At 40.1% G+C, this 24626-nt stretch overlaps 1 protein-coding gene across 1 annotated transcript in view; it reads left to right on the top strand.

Moving 5' to 3' along the window:
• The window catches only part of LOC134586282 (deleted in malignant brain tumors 1 protein-like), a 178199-nt gene that overhangs the window by 140341 nt on the left and 13232 nt on the right, over nucleotides 1–24626 (top strand). The window contains exons 17-20 of the mRNA XM_063441769.1: nucleotides 738–788; nucleotides 3403–3423; nucleotides 14770–14808; nucleotides 14893–15046. Of these exons, the coding sequence (XP_063297839.1) occupies nucleotides 738–788; nucleotides 3403–3423; nucleotides 14770–14808; nucleotides 14893–15046 (265 nt within the window). The remainder of the gene's footprint in view (nucleotides 1–737; nucleotides 789–3402; nucleotides 3424–14769; nucleotides 14809–14892; nucleotides 15047–24626) is intronic.

Here is a 24626-nt window from a genome sequence, read left to right as displayed (position 1 = left end):
GCACCCTGAATGCAATTAGTGAAACCATTTTGCAATGTCTTGACTTCTTCACATTTATTGGGTGCTGGTCCCTGCTTCCCTTGCTCATCTGAAAAGCCAGAAGCCTGAGCTAAACTCATTGTTGCAGAGGTTAGATAATTGCCTGAAAGCAATTATCTGATTCTCCTAGTAGGGGCTTTTGGTTCTCAGGAAGGAGAGAAGAGGGGAGCGGTTCCCAGAAGACCCCAGGTAAGAAGCTTTAGAAAATATTTTGACTGCTTACATTTGGGGGGACACCAGGGCACTCTCAGCATCATAACCACTGCATTATACTGACGTGGTTATGTTGCTTGTAGTGTTGCTTTAACAAACATGCACGATTCTTGGTAAGGATTCAAATAATATGAATATATTGATCGATACAGTTGCTATTATGTAGTTATACTGAACTGCCACAAATATGACTCATATGCTCATTTGTGTTACTACTGATCAAGGGAGTTGCTACTATGTGCTATGATAAATATTACACTATATTCGACTAATTATCTCTTCAGTTTAAATTTGTCTAAGAACAAGCTAGACAAATATTCATAATATTTTAATATGCATTTAGTTCATCATGCAACTATTATATCTCCACTTTTTCCAAACATGTACTCAAACATACCTTGGCCATTTTCTTCCTGAAAAGCTATCTGCAACTTTTAATGCGTTGTTTTTAAGTTAGTATAATTGGAAATATTTATATTCTACAGCTTCATCGCAGTCTCCATCGTGGAACCACACAGGTAATATTTCCTTTGATTTTTAATATTTCAAGTGCATTACCGTCTCTTAAAAATGACTAATTATTATATTTAAGGATTACTTAGGGCTTGTGGGATCTGTAAACACAGATTTTATAAATCACAATTTGATAAGCTGCCCTGCTTTTAAAATAATAAACAGTGCTTTGAGAAAGTATATGCTGGCTCACACTGGACCTAACTTATTGAGGGGAACCAGCCTAGTGCAGAATCACAGAGTAAAAAAAATAAATGATCATTCACAGTCGGGGAGTTAGGAGACATATGGCTATCAGTGGGGACATAAATTGACAGTAGTTATCTTGGGCACCAGTAATACATTATGAGATCAAGGTAAAGACTGCCCTCAATACATGGAGGAAACCAGAAACATGTTGACAATGAAAAACATTATTTTTCTCTCTTGCCTGCGGGCAAATGGACAGCTAGAGAGCAGGACCACAACTTAATGTATTTTGCACTTTTAGAGGGTGCTGTTGCCTAAGGGGGCTTAACCACATTTAGGACAAAGATAAGTGTATTGAGAATCTGCTGAATGTGGCATGTGTAATTGAGGTACAGAACGCATGTAATTAGCTCTGCACTTTTGCACAAGGGAATGGGATGACTTAGTTTTGGATTTTTTTTTTACCTTTTTTATCTATCCACCTTAAGACATAGCAGTTCATACTGTACTATCCATGATCAGTGCTGAGTCCTGACTCCTGGGGAATCTTTTACCATTGTGTTTAGATTTCCGAATGCATCAGCCCTCATCAGGTTAGTGTGGGTGCTGGTTAAACTAGGACATTTATGTTATAAAGAAGGGCAAAATTTCCTCTATGGTAAAGCAGGGTGTCTTTTTTTTTTTTATATCTATAATTCATGTATTTATAATTATGTGGATCCACACTGTGCTCCTCTCTCGTGTAGCACTTAACGGTCTTGATTGCTGAGTAAGATTTTATGCTTAGATATTTTCACAGCCAAGAAAGAGAAAGTTCAAAATATACAATAATATATAACATGGAGTCAGAGTAAACAATAATATATAACATGGAGTCAGAGTAAACAATAATATATAATATGGAGTCAGAGTAAACAATAATATATAACATGGAGTCAGAGTAAACAATAATATATAATATGGAGTCAGAGTAAACAATAATATATAATATGGAGTCAGAGTAAACAATAATATATAATATGGAGTCAGAGTAAACAATAATATATAATATGGAGTCAGAGTAAACAATAATATATAATATGGAGTCAGAGTAGACAATAATATATAATATGGAGTCAGAGTAAACAATAATATATAACATGGAGTCAGAGTAAACAATAATATATAATATGGAGTCAGAGTAAACAATAATATATAATATGGAGTCAGAGTAAACAATAATATATAATATGGAGTCAGAGTAGACAATAATATATAATATGGAGTCAGAGTAAACAATAATATATAATATGGAGTCAGAGTAAACAATAATATATAATATGGAGTCAGAGTAAACAATAATATATAATATGGAGTCAGAGTAAACAATAATATATAATATGGAGTCAGAGTAGACAATAATATATAATATGGAGTCAGAGTAAACAATAATATATAATATGGAGTCAGAGTAAACAATAATATATAATATGGAGTCAGAGTAAACAATAATATATAATATGGAGTCAGAGTAAACAATAATATATAATATGGAGTCAGAGTAGACAATAATATATAATATGGAGTCAGAGTAAACAATAATATATAACATGGAGTCAGAGTAAACAATAATATATAATATGGAGTCAGAGTAAACAATAATATATAATATGGAGTCAGAGTAAACAATAATATATAATATGGAGTCAGAGTAGACAATAATATATAATATGGAGTCAGAGTAAACAATAATATATAATATGGAGTCAGAGTAAACAATAATATATAATATGGAGTCAGAGTAAACAATAATATATAATATGGAGTCAGAGTAAACAATAATATATAATATGGAGTCAGAGTAGACAATAATATATAATATGGAGTCAGAGTAAACAATAATATATAATATGGAGTCAGAGTAAACAATAATATATAATATGGAGTCAGAGTAAACAATAATATATAATATGGAGTCAGAGTAAACAATAATATATAATATGGAGTCAGAGTAGACAATAATATATAATATGGAGTCAGAGTAAACAATAATATATAATATGGAGTCAGAGTAAACAATAATATATAATATGGAGTCAGAGTAAACAATAATATATAATATGGAGTCAGAGTAAACAATAATATATAATATGGAGTCAGAGTAAACAATAATATATAATATGGAGTCAGAGTAGACAATAATATATAATATGTATATATAATTCACAAACTAATATCAGACTATTTCTTCTTAAGTGAACATAAAACATGTATATTTAATCATTTTGTTTTCATTTAATAAAGATGTTTTTATTACGTATACATGCATATACATTTTGGCATGCCACCTAAATTTCAGTTGTACTGAATGCATACATATCTAAACTTTATTGATATATGTATACATATTTTATATAAGTACTATATCTATACTATAATATTTTAATCTTTTCTCTTTTTTTTTTGCAGATTATACCACAACAACACCAGGTAATGATGTACTTTCTTTTTGGTATCTTTACATGGTGATGATTAGTAAATTTCACTCGTATGGCAGACTAGGACAGGAGACAACCTTTTTGTAAAGCAGTTCCAAAGTAGTATTTTGCTTTTCTAGCTCTACTGTTTTTCCCAAACCCATTGGTTTTGTCTTAAAGGGACACTATAGGCACCTAGACCACTTCATCTTGTTGAAACATTCTTGGTGCAGTGGCCCACCTCTAGTGGCTGTCTTTCAGAGAGCCACTAGAGACACTTCCTTGTGCGTAACACAGTTTAACTCCATGGAACAACACTGGACTTCCTCACACTTTCCTTGAGTCCGACCAGCAGCTTGAAAGCCCCTATAACAAAGCATTACTTGGAGAAATCCTAATGTGCGCTGAGCTCGCCTCACATGTGCATAAGGTACCCATTCTCCAAGACATGTCAGGAGGAGTAGCCTGAATCAAGTAAGTGAAAGAAAGGGGAGTCGCAGAGGCAAAGAGACACCATGTTGTTAGCAATACAGTTTTGTTCAATTGTGTTCTATTAAATTTCCAGATACTGGGGGTCCTTAAATATAGACTTGCATATTGTCCTATGTTCTAGGGCCTTCATTGGGATTCAGCATCAGAGGGTGAGGGTTGACCTCATAGAACTGATTGATGTTTCCCATTTATGTGCATTTATAGGTTTCTGGTGTTAAGCATGACATGACATTTGAATGGATCAAGAGTTAAATAATGTAGAGTTAGGAATACAAACATGTATTTATAGCACCAATCTAATCACTATTTAGATTTTCTACAGGGCCGGCACTACTGTAAGGTGGCACAGGCTGATGCCTTAGGGTGCCCACCCTGAGGGTGCTGAATCCGGCTGACTGGTAGGAGGGGAGCGCACAGCACTCCCATCCTGATGGTCTCAACATGTAGCATGTCTGGTCTGACAGGAAGCACTCACAGAGAACACCAAACTGCTTCCTGTCAGACTGGGGAGAGGGAAAAAAGCTCCTATGCCACAGTCCACGCTATACAGGAGTAGGTTGGTGAGCTGGCACATGGTGGGGCAGGAGGTGGAGAGCAGGCAAGACACATGGGAGGAATGGGAGGAAATGAGACACAAGCCGATACTGAGGGATTGAGCCACATGGGGGGCTGGAGGATTGTGACACATGGGGGGCTGAGAGACTGAGACACATGGGGGGCTGGGAGACTGAGACACATGGGGGGCTGGGAGACTGAGACACATGGGGGGCTGGGACACTGAGACACATGGGGGGCTGGGAGACTGAGACACATGGGGGGCTGGGAGACTGAGACACATGGGGGGCTGGGAGACTGAGACACATGGGGGGCTGGGAGACTGAGACACATGGGGGGCTGGGAGACTGAGACACATGGGGGGCTGGGAGACTGAGACACATGGGGGGCTGGGAGACTGAGACACATGGGGGGCTGGGAGACTGAGACACATGGGGGGCTGGGAGACTGAGACTCATGGGGGGCTGGGAGACTGAGACACATGGGGGACTGGGAGACTGAGACACATGGGGGGCTGGGAGACTGAGACACATGGGGGGCTGGGAGACTGAGACACATGGGGGGCTGGGAGACTGAGACACATGGGGGGCTGGGAGACTGAGACACATGGGGGGCTGGGAGACTGAGACACATGGGGGGCTGGGAGACTTTGACACATGGGGGGCTGGGAGACTGAGACACATGGGGGGCTGGGAGACTGAGACACATGGGGGGCTGGGAGACTGAGACACATGGGGGGCTGGGAGACTGAGACACATGGGGGGCTGGGAGACTGAGACACATGGGAGGCTGGGAGATTGAGACACATGGGGGGCTGGGAGATTGAGACACATGGGGGCTGGGAGATTGAGACACATGGGGATGGGCTTGGGGATTGAGACATATGGAGAGGGCTGGAAAAATGAGACACAAGGAGTTGGCTTGGGTAATGAGACACAAGGGGGGCTGCGGAAATGAGATGCATGGAGGTCTGGGGAAATAAGATACATGGAGGGGCTGGGGGAGGAATTGAGGCACATGGGGGGCTGGGGAATGAAACACATGGGGGAGATGAGATACATGGAGGGGCTGGGGGGGGAGTCATAAAGCCCTCATCAGGTTACTCTGCGGAAATGAGATGCATGGAGGTAGGGGGAAATTAGATACATGGAGGGGCTGCGGGAGGAATTGAGGCACATGGGGGGGCTGGGGAATGAAACACATGGGGGAGATGAGATACATGGAGGGGCTGGGGGGAGTCAGAAAGCAACATAAAGGGGCTGGGGAGAAAGAGGCAAGGTGCTGGAGGGAGGATACACATGAGGCTGTGAAGAAAAAAAAGACACATTTTTAGTGGCCCTAGACTGACAAATGTGCTTTATGCAGTGCTCAAACTAAATACAACTCTTTAAAAGGACTTTTATTGCAACAATGCAGTGTGAGCAGGGCTACATTTCTGCTCACACCAGGACGACCAAGGTATCAGTGATTACCTCGGGGGTCCTACCTGTTAGCTGTAGCCATTTTTAGTGCCCCCAGACTGACTGACTGTTTTGTATGCAGCACTGTAAGTAAGCATTGAATACAACTCTTTAAATACATTGAGAACAATGCTGCTGAGAAATTACACTAAACTGCAGTGATTCTAGGGCTACAGGCTGCTGATAGGGTCTCCCTGCTTACCCCGAAGCCAATTGTGATTAGTGCTGGGCTTTGCCAGCTGCCCAGCACCAGTCACAGTACGAAAAAAAGATAGCATGCTTCATTAAAAAAAAACAAAAAAAGCATGCTTCATTCAATAGTACAGGAAAATGTTCCTGTAATACTGAAAAAAGTCAGTAGAAGTTGGCAGCATACCACTCTTTACTGTTTTAAACAGGAAACCTATCATCTAATGTCAGTACAATATTAACAGAGGGTTTCCTTAGGGTTATGGATAGTGATAGGGTTAGGATTAGTGGTATCTTTAAGGACAGCATTTGGGTTAGAGTTAGGAGTAGGGTTAGTGTTAGTTTTATAATAGTGTGAACTTTATAGTTAGGGTTAGTGTGTGGTTAGTGTTCGGGTAAGGTAAATTCTGGGTTTGGCTTAGAGATGTTTTAGGGTTCAGAATACTGTAGGGTTAATATAAAGGGTAAGATTAGGGTACGTATATGTTTAGTGTTAGTGTAAGCACTAAAGGATATGGTTAGTATAGTGTTAGGGAAGATTGGTATAGGGTTAGCATTACTACCATAAATTAATATAGATCCTAGACATATTAGGTATTTACAAATCAGGACTTATACAGGGATCTATTTTGAGATCTTTTTATTTAGTTGCATTGAATGTGTAAAAATTATTAAAAGTTCTGGATCCTGAGATATTGGGAGGTTTCTGAGGCAGACCGCTAGGTCCGAGATCGCCTATATTTCGGCTTTCTCTGGTCCGTCCAATCGTATGGCTTACTTAAAGGACAGAACTAAGGACAGAATGTGCAGCTCAGAGAGATCTCGAGGCCATTATAGTTGAAGAACTGTCTCACTTTATCAAATGGCTTCTCTCTACCCTGCTGCCACTGAAACAGACAAAATTAGTTATGATGGACTATTGTTTTTGTCTGCCGAAGGCCCTCAAGTCACCTCCAGAGGCACCAAGTGATGTACTCATCAAATTTGTGCAGGACTCAGACAGATGGGTTATCATGAGAGCTACCAGGGGTTCACCTACAGTGCCCTTAAAGGGTTGCCAGCTTGCCTTCTACCAAGACATGTCTCAACATACTATCTTATGGAGTCAGTTACTCTGGCTAAATACCCAACTACTCAGGTAACATAAGATCATCTACAAGTGGGTACAATCCCAAACTATTTATATCTTTGGTTTGAGACCTCTATCTTTCGTGTCAGTAGTAGAAAACGGATCCAGGCACTCCACATATCTTCAAATGTGTTTATTGGGACAAGTGAGACACCACAATGTTGCAATTCCTGAAAGGTTCTTTGTCAAGCTACATCACACCAGAAATAACAACCATTTATAGGCAAAAGCATAGTGAAAGTGTAAAACAAACTAATTAAGTGATCAACTAACAATCTATTATTAGATATTAGTATAATCAATTCAGTCTATGTTGGTACTCATCATTGCCTCACATGGGGTTCCCAGCTGAATCAACTCAAGAGCTAATTTAAATCACCCCAGAGAAAGAAGAAATGGATACACTAATCAAGTAACACTGCAGTTCTGATCATATGGATCCAGACTATTACTTCCTAGACTGGGTGGGACCTCAGAACCACTCCTCCCTCCCCATAATTTCGATGACGTAATCACGCATAAATGTGGGCATGGCATCCACTTACTGAAGAGGGCAGGACACACCAACTAGCACCATAAAACTACAGAGCCTCCCAAAGGGCGGGGAGAGTAAAGCTGGCTCATATGACAGTACAGATGCCAACTATTGCCAACCACCTATAGGATCCTATGAAGGACATATAAAATGATCAAATAGGAAGCATCTGGATAAGCCAAATAGTGTGTACCAATTCAGTTATACATAATAATAAAAAAAATCACAACAAAACATAGTATTTATAAAGACATAAACAAAGACTGAACATTGGTATAGGATCAAAATATATCGATGACATCATTAGACATCCACCCATAATACATAATACCAAGTGCTACAAAGCAATAGTACATGAATAATTAACTATAATAAAATCATAAAATACCAAAATTGAATATTTAAATATCTCCTCTTAATATGGAATCACTATATATAGAAAATATGCAACTGGACAGAGTGCATAACCATAAAGTGCACTAGTGAAGTGTTCTGAGATGTTTGTATTAAAAAAGATACATCCTATCCTTATTAAAAAAAACTAAAAAACTAAAATAAAATGTAAGTGGTAACCAATCCATTCTAAAGTGCTTAATATTAAATGCATTAATAAACTGCCTACAACCTCTTCAACACATAAAGTGCCTTAGTATCCACTAAGGTGCGGGTATACAATAATTTAAAGTGACAGTGCAAAAATAAGACCCTTACTTGTGGATCATAACTAAACAGTGAAATCATATGTGGTTAAACATTAGTGCTAATTAGTGATGTCGCAAACATAAAACGGGCGAACCACCATAGACTTCAATAGGCAGGCGAATTTTAAAACCCACAGGGACTCTTTCTGGCCACAATAGTGATGGAAAAGTTGTTTCAAGGGGACTAACACCTGGACTGTGGCATGCCGGAGGGGGGTCCATGGCAAAACTCCCATGGAAAATTACATAGTTGATGCAGAGTCTGGTTTTAATCCATAAAGGGCATAAATAACCTAACATTCCTAAATTGTTTGGAATAACGTGCTTTAAAACATCAGGTATGATGTTGTATCAATCAGGTAGTGTAAGGGTTACGCCCGCTTCACAGTGACAGACCAAACTCCCCGTTTAACGCACTGCAAACAACCGCAAACAGTCCATTTGCACAACCGCAAACTCCCCATTTGCACAAGGTTGGATACCAAGCTAGCCATGTCCCGTTCCTTGTCCTCACTGATGTAATTGAAGGTCTCTTCCTCCACCCAGCCACGTACAACACCAAGGGTCCCCAAAAGGTGACAACAAGCCCCTGTATCTTTTTTTTTAAATGTACACTACTGTTACATCAGATATGAGTTGCACTGCTGTGACACTGTGCCCTGGCAGGCCCTGAAATGCACACGTGTGAAGGAAACTGACTGCTATTATTTCACAGTCAAATTTCTAGTTTTATTTTTAATGTACACTACTGTTACACCAGAAATGAGTTGCACTGGTGTGACACTGTGCCCTGGCAGGCCCTGAAACGCATACATAGGAAACTGACTGCTATTATATTACAGTCAAAAAAGTTTTTTTTTTTTTTAAATGCAAGCTATTGTGGCACCAGATATGAGTGGTGGCACTGGGCAAGTGGGCACAGTATACGCTGTGAGCCTGACACACACGCTGGCAGGCAGGCAAGTGCAATTAGATTACACAGGAAAAATAAAAGCAGACTGATGTTCTAGCCCTAAAAGGGCTTTTTGGGGTGCTGTCCTTACAGCAGAGATCAGATGAGTCCTTCAGGACACTGAATACGCCTAGCTATCGATTTCCCTATTAAATCAGCAGCAGCTACACTGTCCCTCCTCTCACTAAGAATGCAGCTTCCGGGGGGCGGGGCCTAGCTGTCATGGAGGAAAGACACACTTCGTGTGAGCTCCCTCAATATCTCACTTTAAGCAGCTATCAACAAGTGAATTTCACCCCAGAAGGGGATGACCCAGCAATATTGCTCCTACCTGACCGACCCGACATGCTTAATATCGGTCAGCAACTCTACAGAGTCTTACTTACCTCCGTGTGGCAAGTGTGGCCTGGTGCTCACCGGGTGGGAGAGGCGGCCGATCTCCCGATCCTGGGATGCCCAGGAGCAGCTACTTCCCGGCAGGCGCTCCGTTAACCCCCCCTCAGACTGGTGGGGGTTATCCCGGTCCACCCCTGAGAGGCTGTCTGGAGCTAATGGACGCACAGAGCACAGCCGCCTAGGCTGACATACTCATCTGCGACTCTCCGAATATGGCGGCAGCCGCGTGTCCTCCTGGTACCAGCAAAGCATGGCAGGATATTGAGTTTAAGCTGGACAGACTCTTCAATCAATTTTGGAAGCAAATAACAAGCAGTCCCAACAAGCTCCACCACAGCCCCAACAAGCTCCACCACAGCTAAGCGAAGCAGTCCGCAAAAGGCATCGAAGACGGAACCGGAGGCACAAACAGAAATGCAGAGCCTGCCCCACGTCAAGCACTCGCCTCCACCTTAAGCCACCACAATCCCGCTCCGGTTGTGAAGCACCACTGGGACAGATCCAACCCCCGACAAAACAAGCTTCCACCACCTCAAGCCGCGAACCCGGCACTCAGCCAGAGACTTGCCTTTGTTGTTCCAGGTATCAGGGACTCCCAGGGTCTGCACCTGGCGCCCAGAAGGGATCGGATGAGCACAAGCAGTAAACAGCAGCCTGCCATGCATGTCCCACCTTAGCCGATCCTTCACACCATGCCTTTGATCACATGAACTGCTCTCTGCACATTAACTAATCGTAAAGTAGCAAGCGTGTAAACATGTCATTATTTCACCTCCTAAAGAATTTATTGTCGTAGTTCCTTACATGCCTTTACCTTAACCGTTCATGTATTATGTTATTCACTAGTCTCATCTCATGGGGCGACTCACACTTGATTTATAACTAGTGGTGGAGCTGCTGATATAAATACACAGTTGATAACGTGCAAGCTACACCCTAAACATGACAGCCATCTTTCACAACAATGTACTGCTATATACTCATACCCTCAGTGCGACTAGCCATGATATATACGCACGTTCAGCCTAGCATGCTCAAATATAACACACTTCTGTCTAAAAAAAAAAAAAAAAAAAGAATGCAGCTTCAGAATGAATCTAAAATGGATGCTGTCCAGGAGGTGGGAGGGTCTGGGAGGGAGGGTCTGCTGCTCATTGGCTGGAATGTGTCTGCTGACTGTGAGGTACAGGGTCAAAGTTTACTCAATGATGACGAATAGGGGGCGGACTGAACATCGCATATGTTCGCCATCCGTGGCGAACGCGAACAAGCTATGGTCGCCAGGAACCTTTTTTACTCGTTGACCCAATTTGTGTTGGTGGTAGTGCTGCCCTCATGAGTCATAGAAACATAGAAACATAGAATGTGACAGCAGATAAGAACCATTCGGCCCATCTAGTCTGCCCAATTTTCTAAATACTTTCATTAGTGTCTAGCCTTATCTTATGCCTATCCCACGTATGTTTAAACTCCTTTACTGTGTTAACCTCTACCACTTCAGCTGGAAGGCTATTCCATGCATCCACTACCCTCTCAGTAAAGTAATACTTCCCGATATTATTTTTAAACCTTTGCCCATCTAATTTAAGACTATGTCCTCTTGTTGTGGTAGTTTTTCTTCTTTTTAATATGGTCTCCTCCTTTACTGTGTTGATTCCCTTTATGTATTTAAATGTTTCTATCATATCCCCCCTGTCTCGTCTTTCCTTCAACCTATACATGTTAAGATCCTTTAATCTTTCCTGGTCTATCTTTAAGTGAAGGTAGCCGTTTAAACGCTGACATTGGTCTCTCTTTGAATTCTACAATATCTGGATGGCAATTTGATAAAACATATATAATGTTTAACTATAATTTTTATGATTTTTGCAGAAAATGTTACATACTGGGAAATAAACTTTATTCTTTTAGCAAGTGCTTGCCTGCTTTTTCAAAATAATAGCTCTTGTCTATTAATGTCCTTCACAATGTAGTCAGATAGCGACGATCTTTAAATTTGTCAGTCATTTCCTTTAAGTGCCCATCTAGGGTATCCACCTTAGAAGCTAGTCTTTTAACCGTTAGGTATTGGCTCTTTGGTAGGGCTTCTTTCTTTTGTGCGGCACTATGCTATGATAGTACATTGATCTTACTGTTCGTAACTTGTCTCAACAAAAATTAAAAAATGTAAAACTATATACATATATAATACATAACATGTATAGGTACAATTAAATAGAAATCCTTAAATTTGCTATGGAACAAATACAGCGTAGCACAAATTCTAGGGTTGTTTTGGTTTATAATTTAGACACTTAAAGGACCACTATAGTGCCAGGAAAACAAACTCCACCCTCAGGGTCCAACTCCCGCTGGGCTGAAGGGGGAGGAAGGGGGTTAATCCCTTACCTTTCTCCAGCGCCTGGCTCCCTCGGCACTGGGGACTCTCCTCCCTCTTCTGACGTCACCGGCTGAATGCGCATGCGTGGCCACGAGAGGCTGGTTTAACCCATTTGTAAACATAGCAGTTTCTCTGAAACTGCTATGTTTACAGCAGGCAGGGTTAACACTAGATGGGCCTGGCACCCAGACCACTTTATTGAGCTGAAGTGGTCTGGGTGCCTATAGGGGTCCTTTAATTGCAACTGACTGCAGAAAAAAAAATCACAGCCTGACTACATAAAGAAAAGAAAGGCTGTGTCTTAACCCCTTCAGGACGGAGTCAATAGTGCACGTTCTGATCAAAACAAAACTTAAACAAAAACTGGAATTTGCGCTATATGTCTGTTCACCCGTAGTTCCCCTCTTTCAAATTATATGCACCCACACTTATTATATATCGTTTGATTCAGTAGAAACATGGCTTTAATCTATCATTAACTATTCATATATGGAACATAATTTATTATGAATAAAATTTTAAAAAATGTGAGAAAATAAGATTTTTTGTTTTTAATTTGCATTTCCGTCTGACATTTTAACTGTGAATGTCATAACACTGTTAGGTTTTACTGCAAAAAAATGCACATATTTGTAATCAGCGACGTCTCACGAGTACAACAGTACCCCCCATTAACAAGTTTTATGGTGTTTTGGAAAGTTACAGGGTCAAATATAGAACATTCAATTTTCAAATTGAAATTTTCCAGATTAGTAATGTTACCTTTGAGACGGTGTGGTAGCCCAGCAATGAGAATTACCCCCATAATGGCATAGCATTTGAAAAAGTAGACAAGCCAAGGTATTGAAAGTGGGATATGTTTAGTCTTTTTTAGTAGCCACTTAGTCACAAACACTGGCCAAAGTTAGCGTTCATATTTGTTTTTGTGTGAAAAAAGCAAAAAACGAATATTTGCCCAGTGTTTGTGACTAAGTGGCTACTAAGAAAGACTGGACATACCCCACTTGCAATACCTCGGGTTGTCTACTTTTGCAAATGGTATGTCATCATGGGGGTAATTCTCATTCCTGGGCTACCATACGCTCTCAAAGGCAACATAACCAGTCTGGCAAATTTCAATGTGAAAAAAATGAAATGCAAGCCTTATATGTGACTCTCTAACTTTCCAAAACACCATAAAACCTGTACATGGGGGGTACTGTTATTCTCGGGAGACTTCACTAAACACAAATATTAGTGTTTTAAAACAGTAAAACATATTACAACAATAATATAGACCATATTGTAAAAAATGTGAAAAACTTCACTTTTACTTAAAATATCATAGTTGTAATACAATTTACCCATTTGAAACACTAATATTTGAGTTCAGCTAAGTCTCCCGAGTAAAACCGTACCCCCCTATGTACAGGTTTTATGGTGTCTTGGAGAGTTACAGGGTCAAATATAGTGCTTGCAAACTAAATTCTCTGCACTTTCTCCCTGTGTTGTCAGGCATGTCAATCAAATTTTAATTAATCAAATCACATAATTACGTGAAAAGATTATTTAAATATACACGTAGAATTTTAATATATATGCATTTATAGGTATTTAAATTCTACGTGTATACTAATGTAATCTTTTATGTAATTATATGTATTTATCTACATATATATATATATATATATTTGCGGTTATTTGTATTTTATATATAGATAGATAGATATATATAGAATGTCATTCTAAGTGTATTTTGTTACCGATATATATAAATAACAAAGTACAGTTAGAATGAAATTACATATGCTTATATAATTTATATTAAATTTTGTTTCAATATTTTATTTATTTATTTTATTATTTTATTTATTTATTATTTTAATTATACGTATTTATATATAATATATATGTACATCTATTATATATATAATATATATACATATTATATATGTAACGTCATTCTAAGTGTATTTTAATATTAATATATATATACTTTTATGACGTTACATATATATATTATATATATAATATATATACATATTATATATATATATAAAAATATATTTAATTTATTTGATAACATGTTAATTATTTTATTTTTTTACACTACCTACCAGCAGGGGGACTGTCTAATATTTTAGACAGTCCCCCTGCTGGCAGATCCATAGCCAGCTATAGGGGGCCATGTGATCGCTCTTTGAGAGCGATCACATGGCCCCCGGGGTACTCATTTGCCGGAGGGGGGCTGCCTGGGCTGTCAGGCAGCCCCCCAGAAGAGGATCGCGGCGGAGGTGAGTACACCTCTGCTCCTGGGGCTGCAAGCCGTTATGACGTACCATGCCTTCGCAACGGCTTTAAAGCCCATTTAATGCAGGACAGCATGGTACGTCGTAACGGCGGGAAGGGGTTAATTCATGGTGTTTATAAATCCCTGCTCTAAAGTATAGCATTTTTAAAGATAAATTGGACAAAATCCCTCACAGCTGACTGACTTTATATAAATATAGAAATCACTAAAGCAGTGTCTCACATTATGATGACACCTATACTATACTTGTCAAAAATAAAGTTTCTCTTTTTTTATTTAGTTACTTTTAACACTACTTGGCACCAGTGGTCAACAACAGGTATGTGAGCTATTTAATTATTTCCTTGTTTTTTACTGAACATGTTTTACTCCAGGTGCAAGTAATTTTTTGGTTTCATTACAGCTCCTAACTATACATGTGGTGGTCTCTTAACTAACCCCACAGGGCTATTGTCCAGCCCCTTATACCCAGGATATTATCCTAATAATGCATATTGTGTATGGGAAATTCGAGTGACTCCTGGTCACCAAGTGGAGCTGACTTTCTTACAAATGGAGTAAGTATGTTTATACTGATAACATTATGTCTTGCTTATGGCTACGTAGTAACATAGAATAGAAAACGTCTGCAGTAATTCAACCATTCACATATCTATTTTTCCTATGAAATAGTTATCTAGGTTGAAAAAAGTGTTAAGTCCATCAAGTTCACCCTTTAAAACATATTGCTTTATGCTGTTGAACCAAAAGAAGGCAGACAAACAAAAAAAGCAATTGTAGCCATTGCTAGTTATGCCACAAAAAAGGGGAAAACTCCCTTCTTGAATCCATGATGGCAATCATGGCAATTTCTACTTGGATCAACAATATGTTCACATACATATTAATTATATCCATAAATGCCTTTCTTCCAGTATCCATGGTGACCTTTTGTATGTTTTGTCTGTATATTCCTGCTGCTGAACAGGTTAGCATATAACTCTTTGTACTGACCCTGTATATATGCGTATATTGGTATAATATTACCTCTGAGATTCATTTAAAAAAAAAAAAAACTGTTTTCCACCATAGTGATCAAATCACTGAAGTGGTAATGGTGGTTGGAGTTTAATTTCAAAGGATACTGTACTATGTTTAAATGTTCAAAATATCTCAACATTATTAGCTATTACAAGATCCATATGAGCGTAAAATTCTGGTTGGTGCTTTTACTAAGTGAGACAGAAAAGTGTCATTTAAGAGGTTCAAAAATATGTTTTTCTTAACTGTACTACTACAGTTAACAGTCCCTCTGGCCAAGTCAATGTCTCATAAAAAAAAAATCTCCAATGATTTACAAATCACCCAGATGTGCATCTTTTAATAATTTGAGATAAGAGTTGATCTTCCCTATCGGTACTAATGTATGTTTTTTATATCATAAAAATGAATGCCTCCTGTTTCCTCTTATGCAACCTTTTATGCATAAGGCTTTCACCTTACCTGTATCATCATCACATGATTGATTTTAAAGAAGGTAAAAAAAACCCTATTGGAAGCAATTTCCATTTTTTGCCACAAAAAGAAAAAAAATAGTTCCAACTCCAAACATTACCTTCATGCTTACCATTTTATTATTGATTTTTCTCTCTATCCACACTTTAAAGGACCACTATAGGCACCCAGACCACTTCAGCTTAATGAAGTGGTCTGGGTGCCAGGTCCAGCTAGGTTTAACCCTTTTTGCAGTAAACATAGCAGTTTCAGAGAAACTGCTACGTTTACCTATGGGTTAATCCAGCCTCTAGTGGCTGTCTCATTGAAACCTGCTAGAGGCGCTTCCGCGCTTCTCACTGTGATTTTCACAGTGAGAAGATGCCAGCATCCATAGGAAAGCATTGATAATGCTTTCCTATGAGACTGGCTGAATGCGCGCGCAGCTCTTTCCGCGCATGCACATTCAGCTGATGACGGAAGAAGAGGGAGGAGAGTCCCAGCGCCGAGGGAGCCCGGCGCTGGAAAAAGGTAAGGGATTAACCCCTTCCTCCCCCTTCAGCGCCACAGGAGTGGGACGAGTATGTTTTCCTGGCACTATAGTGGTCCTTTAAATATACATAATTTAAATCTATATCTGGGGGGCGTGGCTAGCAGACGGAGAGAGAAGTCACATGGAGTAGAGCTCCAGACTCCTACAAGCCCAAAAGAATTACAATTAAGCAACAATCACCCCTAAACCAAGCTGGAAAGTTGGGGTGACACACACTAGCACTGATGGCACCCACCAAGCAACTTAAGCTGATGAAACATACCAAAAAAGTGAATGACAGTGAGTCAAGATGGTGGCAAACACTGGGATCAATCCCCTCTCAACGAGGGAGCCTCCGACTTACCTTCAGAAGTCACCAATTACCTTCAGAAGTCACATAATTAGTGAAATAATGTCCACTTGTGTGCAATCTAAGTGTCACATGATCTGTCATTATATATACACACCTTTTTTGAAAGGCCCCAGAGGCTGCAACACCTAAGCAAGGGGTACCACTAACCAAACACTGCCATGAAGACCAAGGAACTCTCCAAACAAGTAAGGGACAATGTTGTTGAGAAGTATAAGTCAGGTTTAGGTTATAAAAAAAATATCCAAATCTTTGATGATCCCTAGAAGCACCATCAAATCTATCATAACCAAATGGAAAGAACATGGCACAACAGCAAACCTGCCAAGAGACAGCCACCCACCACATTTGACAGAGCTATAGCCAGCTCTTGTGTGAAGCACATACAGCGGTATAATCCCCGCTTATGGGATATATGGTGGGTTCCCTCCGTCAGTGGTGTATCCAATGTTCAAATAGAAGACAAAAGAGACAACTAATAGTGCTCTCTATATTAAAAATATCCGTGATAGGTAATTAAAAATATACTCACAAAGGAAGAGCAGACTGACTGCTCTTTGTTGTCAGCGTAGGTGGTATAATCCCCACCTAGGATTTCTTCTTAACCCACCATATATCCCATAAGCGGGGATTATACCGCTATATGTGCTTCACACCAGAGCTGGATATAGCTCTGTCAAATGTCAGTTCCCTACTATTATTTGAATTCAGTGATTTTATTTGACCTATACATATTGCACTATTGGGTGTCCTTTCTTATTATTTTTTTTTTAACATATAAGTGGATCATTACACCATTGAAAGACTTTGCCCCTGCACTACCCCCAAGACAGCATTGAGGACATCAAGATTGAATTTCTCTGCACATTACTTTTACAATTGTTTCTGGACATTGTTTTATCTAGAAATCAATATTTATTTAGGCGCAGCCCTTGTTCGTATTTTTTATATCTCTCTCTTTCCAAAAGGGTTTGGAGGGACTCCCTTTTTAAGGGTTGCTGCCTGTTTGTTAATTAGCGCTGACTCTTTATTCTATTCGTTATACATATGCTTCATAGAGCTGGGCTTTATGGCAGAGTGGCCAGAAGAAAGTCATTACTTTCAGCAAAAAATGGCACGTTTTGAGTTTCTGAAAAGGCATGTGGGAGACTCCCAAAATGTATGGAGGAAGGTGCTCTGGTCTGATGAGACTAAAATTTAACTTTTCGGCCATCAAAGAAAACACCATGTCTGTCGCAAACCCAACACATCACATCACCCAAAGAACACCATCCCCACAGTAAAACATGGTGGTGGCAGCATCATGCTGTGGGGATGTTTTAAAGCAGCCAGGACTGGGAAACTAGTCAGAGTTGAGGGAAAGATGGATGGTGCTAAATACAGGGATATTCTTGAGCAAAACCTGTACCACTCTGTGCGTGATTTGAGGCTAGGACGGAGGTTCACCTTCCAGCAGGACAATGACCCCAAACACACTGCTAATGCAACACTTGAGTGGTTTAAGGGGAAACATGTAAATGTATTGGAATGACCTAGTCAAAGCCCAGACATCAATCCAATAGAAAATCTGTGGTCAGACTTAAAGATTGCTGTTCACAAGTGCAAACCATCCAACTTGAAGGAGCTGGAGCAGTTTTGCAAGGAGAAATGTGCAAAAATCCCAGTGGTAAGATGTGGCAAGCTCATCCAAAGAGACTTGGAGCTGTGATTGCCACAAAAGGTGGCTCTACAAAGTATTGACTTTAGGGGGGTGAATAGTTATGCACATTGACTTTTTCTGTTATTTTGTCCTATTTTTTGTTTGCTTCACAATAAAAAAATATATATTTTTTAAATCTTCAAAGTTGTGGGCATGTTCTGTAAATTAAAGGATCACTATAGGGTCAGTATTCCCGACCCTATAGTGTTAAAACCACCATCTAGCCCGACTGGGCCCCTCATACCTCCATAAATATAGTACAAATCTTAATGTATTCAAGCCTGAAACTGCTGTCTCTGCCCTGTCTGCCTCAGAAAAACAAGCAGTCTGCTGACATAATCAGAAGTGGTGGCCTGATCCAATCCCAATGCTTCTCCATAGGATTGGCTGAGACTGACAGGGGTAGAGACAGCATGATTCAAACACAGCACTGGCCAATCAGCATCTTCTCATAGAGATGAATTGAATCAATGAATCTCTACGCGGAAAGTTCAGTGTCTGCATGCAGAGGGAGGAGATACTGAATGTGTGGATGCATTTTAGGCAGCCATGATCCAGGAAGGATCTCTAACAGCCATCTGAGGAGTGGCCAGTGAAGTTATCACTAGGCTGTAATGTAAACACTGTATCTCCTAAGTATGCATAGAGGGCTTCCCGGATGCCTGTAAACTCCCCCAGGCTGAGATTATGGGAAACACTGCATTGTGTTCCATGCCCAGCCATGTTCTTTCGTATGTAGCAAGGATGAATTGTATATACTTTATTTTAGTTTTTCTATCTCTGTATCCATTCTTCAGTTTCTACCCTCCTGGTAATTGTCCTGCTATCCTACCCACTGTCCCCCAAGGATAACTATTCGCACAACACTGAAAGGTACATGCACGTGCACAATTGGGTAGGTGCAAGGCTTCCCTCACCTCACACGTATACCACGAGAGCAATGCATCAACACACTGACACGGCCACTCTGATTAAGAAATTGGCAGCACAGTTAGATTACAGACTGAATAATAGTTCTCTCAGACACAAGACAAGTTTGCTCCCCTATACTTACAGAGATGGCAGATAATGTCTTTAAAATGAACGTTAAGGGCCTGAACAGTCTGCATAAAAGACGACTAGCTGTTACTGAAATGCATAAATCGCAGGCAGCAATTGCTTGCTTACAGGAAACCTATTTCTGTGTTCGTAATCCACCACAAATTATATCCAAGAAATACCCACATGCATATCATGCATACTCCCCAAATAAATCCAAAGGAGTCTCCATTTATATCCACTCCGATTGGGTGTTCCAAGTCAACACACAGCATGTGGATCCATTGGGACGGTTGCTGGTCCTAGTGGGCTCTCTTAATGGAGTCTTAATCACAATTGCCTTACTTTACGCCCCTTACCAAACCCAGATATATTTTAATCTGTAAAGCACTACAAAAAATACAGTCTGTTCAACAGGGAGGGCCCACAAAGAGAGCCTACATAGATGGGTGTAGGTGGGTGGGGACAAACAGCTTGCACGACAAAGGTAAGTAGGGGGGGAAGGGTTTATATAGGATCATAACTCCTCCCACAAATTCAGGCCAAATGGCCTTCCAACATGTGTGTGTGTGTAAACGCGGAGTCTGGAGTTGTGGGAGCGCCTAGTACAGATAAAAGAACTCCCCTAGCATTGCTGTGGCTACGCATAATCTCCCTATTTTGTGTGCCGCGTTCAGCACTTTCATTTCATTCATAGCAATGCTTCACTTAAGTTCAGAACAGGGGCATTCAGTTGTATTCCCCTCATTTAGGCTGGTTTCAGACTTTTTTGTAAACCAGATAGTCATATTGCTAAGCTAATATCGCCACCTTGTGGCCTTGTAACAATATGGATTTGTAGCTATTACTGTGATTTATGTATGTTTAATTATTTTCTGACTGAGGTTAGTTTTCTTCAGTCAGAATGGTTGGTTTTATCAGGTCTGTTATAGGCATTATAGCTCCTACAACTTTACATTCACATTCCTGTTAATCTTGTATTTATTGCTTTTCTGTTGCTTCAGGCTCTTTAGGTCTGCATTTTGTGAATTATTAGCCAAATCAGAAGTCCAAGTCTCTTTTCTTCTTAAAAAAATTTGTATGTGTATAAGCAAAAGCTACATGTTTCTTATTACAAGCCTGCACTGGCTCAGTTGACAACACTTAGTTGCAGCCATTTAAAGAGCTGCTGGTACTTATACTTAGGAGGGGTATGTATTAAGATATAGATCTGTCTCTCTGTATGTTTATTGTTGGTTTTTCCACACTCCATTTCCCTCCTACCTCCTGGTATATAAACTTCCAGGTTGCTTGTTTACGTCAAAATACACCAGGTCACTCTAAGGGCCGTATAGCATATCACTTCTATGCTAATTATAATCAAACTACATAGAGAGGGCTTCACTTGTCACTCCCAATTCTATTCTCTCTTAATTTGTCACTGAGAGGCCAACATCCCGCCACAGCGCTCCGTGGTAATTAGGCCCTCGGTCCAACGCATAGATAGAGCCTCTCAAGCTGCTTGGCATTAGTAGGTCCTCACCTGTCACCATGTAGTGAATATTTTCGCCACTTGGCACTAATTAGCAGCCAGTACCCTAGGTGACTATATCCTAATTTCCAATTCTCTTTTTAGTATGTCGCAAGTTCCGGAAGGGGGAGATGAACTTTCACTCCCTAGCACCCCAGCTAGGTCTGGTACACCATCTGGGAGACGTGATTCGGCCAGTCCATTATCTATTAGATCTTGGACAATTCCACGCATTCAAGCTGAACTCAGAAGAAGGAGTGTTCCTTTCTCGGCTATTGCCAGGAAAGCTGAGTTTTTTAGGTTAATGCACCGGCAACACACCGGCAACTCAGGCGCAGGGGAAGGGTCTAGAGCGAACAGCAACACGGCTGATCTACAAACCATGATGAATGCTCTCCTTTTTTACCTAGGAGCCAAATTTAAGATAGAATCGAGAGATTAGAGTCTGGCCATGTGGCAGTAAACTCGACTTTGTCAGCTAGCTGCTGCACCGGCTATTCTACAGGGTAATGTTGTATTGATACTCTCATGATATTGATACTCTCATGATCACACCAGCCCATATGGTTCCACCTCATATCCGCAAAGATATCCTGGAAAGCAAGAACGTGAATTTGGTTTCCCTTCTTATTGTTTCCCAGGATGTCGTGGAAAATAAGACTTATTCTTATGGTGACTTATCTGTGGTCCTGAAAGTCAGAGATCCCAGACTCAGTAGGAATCTTAGCATTCCCGAGTTCGTACTGGCGTTTGGGATCTATAGGGATGTGGTATGTACTAACTTGCCACATAGGAGAGAAGAATTCAACACTTAAATGCATAAGCTGGCGGACCAGGGACACAATTATGGCGGATATGTCTTTTATGATTATCATAGGTAATTCTCGGCCAAAGCAGCGGCAACTCTGACCCAGTTTAATATGGTCACTAGCTGGAGTAAATTGGATACCGAGTTGTTCTGTAGGCATTTCGTTAGACTCAAGACACCAGCCTGTGCATTTTGTTCCATAGAAACATAGAATGTGACGGCAGATAAGAACCATTCGGCCCATCTAGTCTGCCCAGTATTTCAAAATACTTTTTAATCAGTCTTATCTTAAGTCTATGATAGCCTTATGCCTATCCCATGCATGCTTAACCTTTTAAGGACACATGACATGTGTGACATGTCATGATTCCCTTTTATTCCAGAAGTTTGGTCCTTAAGGGGTTAAACTTCCTCACTGTGTTAACCTCTACCACTTTAGCTGGAAGGCTATTCCATGCATCCACTACCCTCTCAGTAAAGTAATACTTCCTGATATTATTGTTAAACCTTTGCCCCTCTAATTTAACATTATGTCCTCTTGTTGTGGTAGTTTTTCTTCTTTTAAATATGGTGTCCTCCTTTACTGTGTTGATTCCCTGTATTTAAATGTTTCTATCATATCCCCCCTGTCTCGTCTTTCCTCCAAGCTATACATGTTAAGATCCTTTAACCTTTCCTGGTAGGTTTTATCCTGCAATCCATGAACCAGCTTAGTAGCCCTTCTCTGAACTCTTTCTAGAGTATAAATATCCTTCTGAAGATACGGTCTCCGGTACTGCGTACAATACTCCAAGTGAGGTCTCACCAGTGTTCTGTACAACGGCATGAGCACTTCCCTCTTTCTACTGCTAATACCTCTATACCCTATATCCCTATACAAACGAGCATTATTCTAGCATTTCCAGCTGCTCTATTACATTGTCTTCCTACCTTTAAGTCATCTGAAATAATTACTCCTAAATCCCTTTCCTCAGATGTTAAGGTTAGTAGGGTATCAGATATCTTATACTCTGCCCTTGGGTTTTTACATCTATGGTGCATTATCTTGCACTTATCCACATTAAATGTCAGTTGCCACAGATCTGACCAATTTTCAAGTCATATAAGGAATAGTGTCCGATTTCCAGTATCGAGGTATGACTGAGGTTGCTGAGATCAGGATATGACTTATTATAATTTCTGTAGCTTTGGGTAAACCATCCGGGAGTTTCTTCAGGAGTCACACTGTGGGTGATGAAGTTGGAATTAAAGTGGTGAGGATTCCAATTAATGTGTGTATATCTTTCCAATATTGTTTGAAATTGAAAAGTCTGGAGGGAGTTAAGTACTACTTGCATACTAGTTTATAATTGAACTCTAATAGGGCAGTGGATTGTGTGACTCCTCGCAAAGCTAACATGATCTTATGCCATTCCTCAACTGTGACATTTTTGTACAGCTTGCTCTCCCATTTTGTCATGTATTTTAATTTTGGACCAAGTGTCCCGGCAAAATAAGCGTAGCACATCGAGTTGGTTTGTCTCTGACCAGGATTTTAATTGATAGTTTTTTTTCTAAAGGAGACCTATCTATTACACAAGCATTCAAATCCTGATGAGGCACATTAACATGATCGCTGATTTTTTTTTCTACCCACTCTCTTTGCATCAGGGATTTCGAGGCATCAGAACAAATTTGGTCTGTAACTGGTCATAAGATAAAAATTTATTAGAGAAAAATAAATCATTAGTATGTATGACAGAATGAGAGAGACAATATTCCACGTCCAGAGCAGGTAATGAGGATCGCAACACCGACAGAGGTGCAGCCCTGGACCAAAAAGCAGAAGGTTTGATTTTTTAAATACAGCATCCCAAGCCAACAGTGGTCTTAGTGGTTGGAAACATGTTCGTCATCCGTGGCCGAAGATAGGAGGGTGACCATAGCACTTCAGTTATCTTATAGGGAGAGATCTTAGTAGCCTCCATCTCCAACCACAGCGGGCGACCATGTACCAAATTAAATTAAGAGCATTAGCTGCATTAGTTGCTAAATAATATTGACTCAAATTTGGCAAACCCATACCTCCACTATCCCTGAGTTTTTGTAGAATAGCCAAATGAATTCTGCAAGGTTTTTTTATTCCACACAAATACTAGGAGGGGCAGAGTGAACCTTCTTTAAAAAGAGGAAGGTATAGTTAGAGGGATAGTTCTAAGAAAGTATAATATTTTAGGAAGGAGAGTCATTTTTACCGAATTTATTCTGCCCAACCAAGAAATTTCCAGACTACACCATCTCCTAAAAGCGGGCCAGACCTTAGCTAAATTATATGCATGCATCCTTGACAGGTTCTTACAGAGATTAATACCTAAATAGGAGATGTATGAATCCCTCCAGTCGAAGTCAAAATCCTCTTTTAAAGTGTCCAATATGTGCCGTGGGGCAAAAAAGGGTAGCGCTTGAGTTTTATTTGTGTTTAGTTTATAGTAAGAAATTTTGCCGAATTCAAGATAGACATTAATGATGGGACTGAGGTCGAAGGATTTTTCAATAATAGCATGTCATCTGCAAACAAGCTTATTTTGTGTTTTCTCTCTCCTACCACAATACCCTTGATGTCCGCACACTGTCTTATAGACTCAGCCAGAGGCTCCACTGCCAGCACAAATAACAGTGGCGAAAACGGGCAGCCCTGTCTGGTCCTGTTTGATAAAGCAAAGCTGTC

This window comes from Pelobates fuscus, chromosome 2 (assembly GCF_036172605.1).
Source record: "Pelobates fuscus isolate aPelFus1 chromosome 2, aPelFus1.pri, whole genome shotgun sequence".
In the NCBI taxonomy this organism is placed as follows: Eukaryota; Metazoa; Chordata; class Amphibia; order Anura; family Pelobatidae; genus Pelobates; species Pelobates fuscus.
Note: the sequence above shows the minus strand (reverse complement) of the source record. Positions and strands in the feature narration are given on the sequence as shown.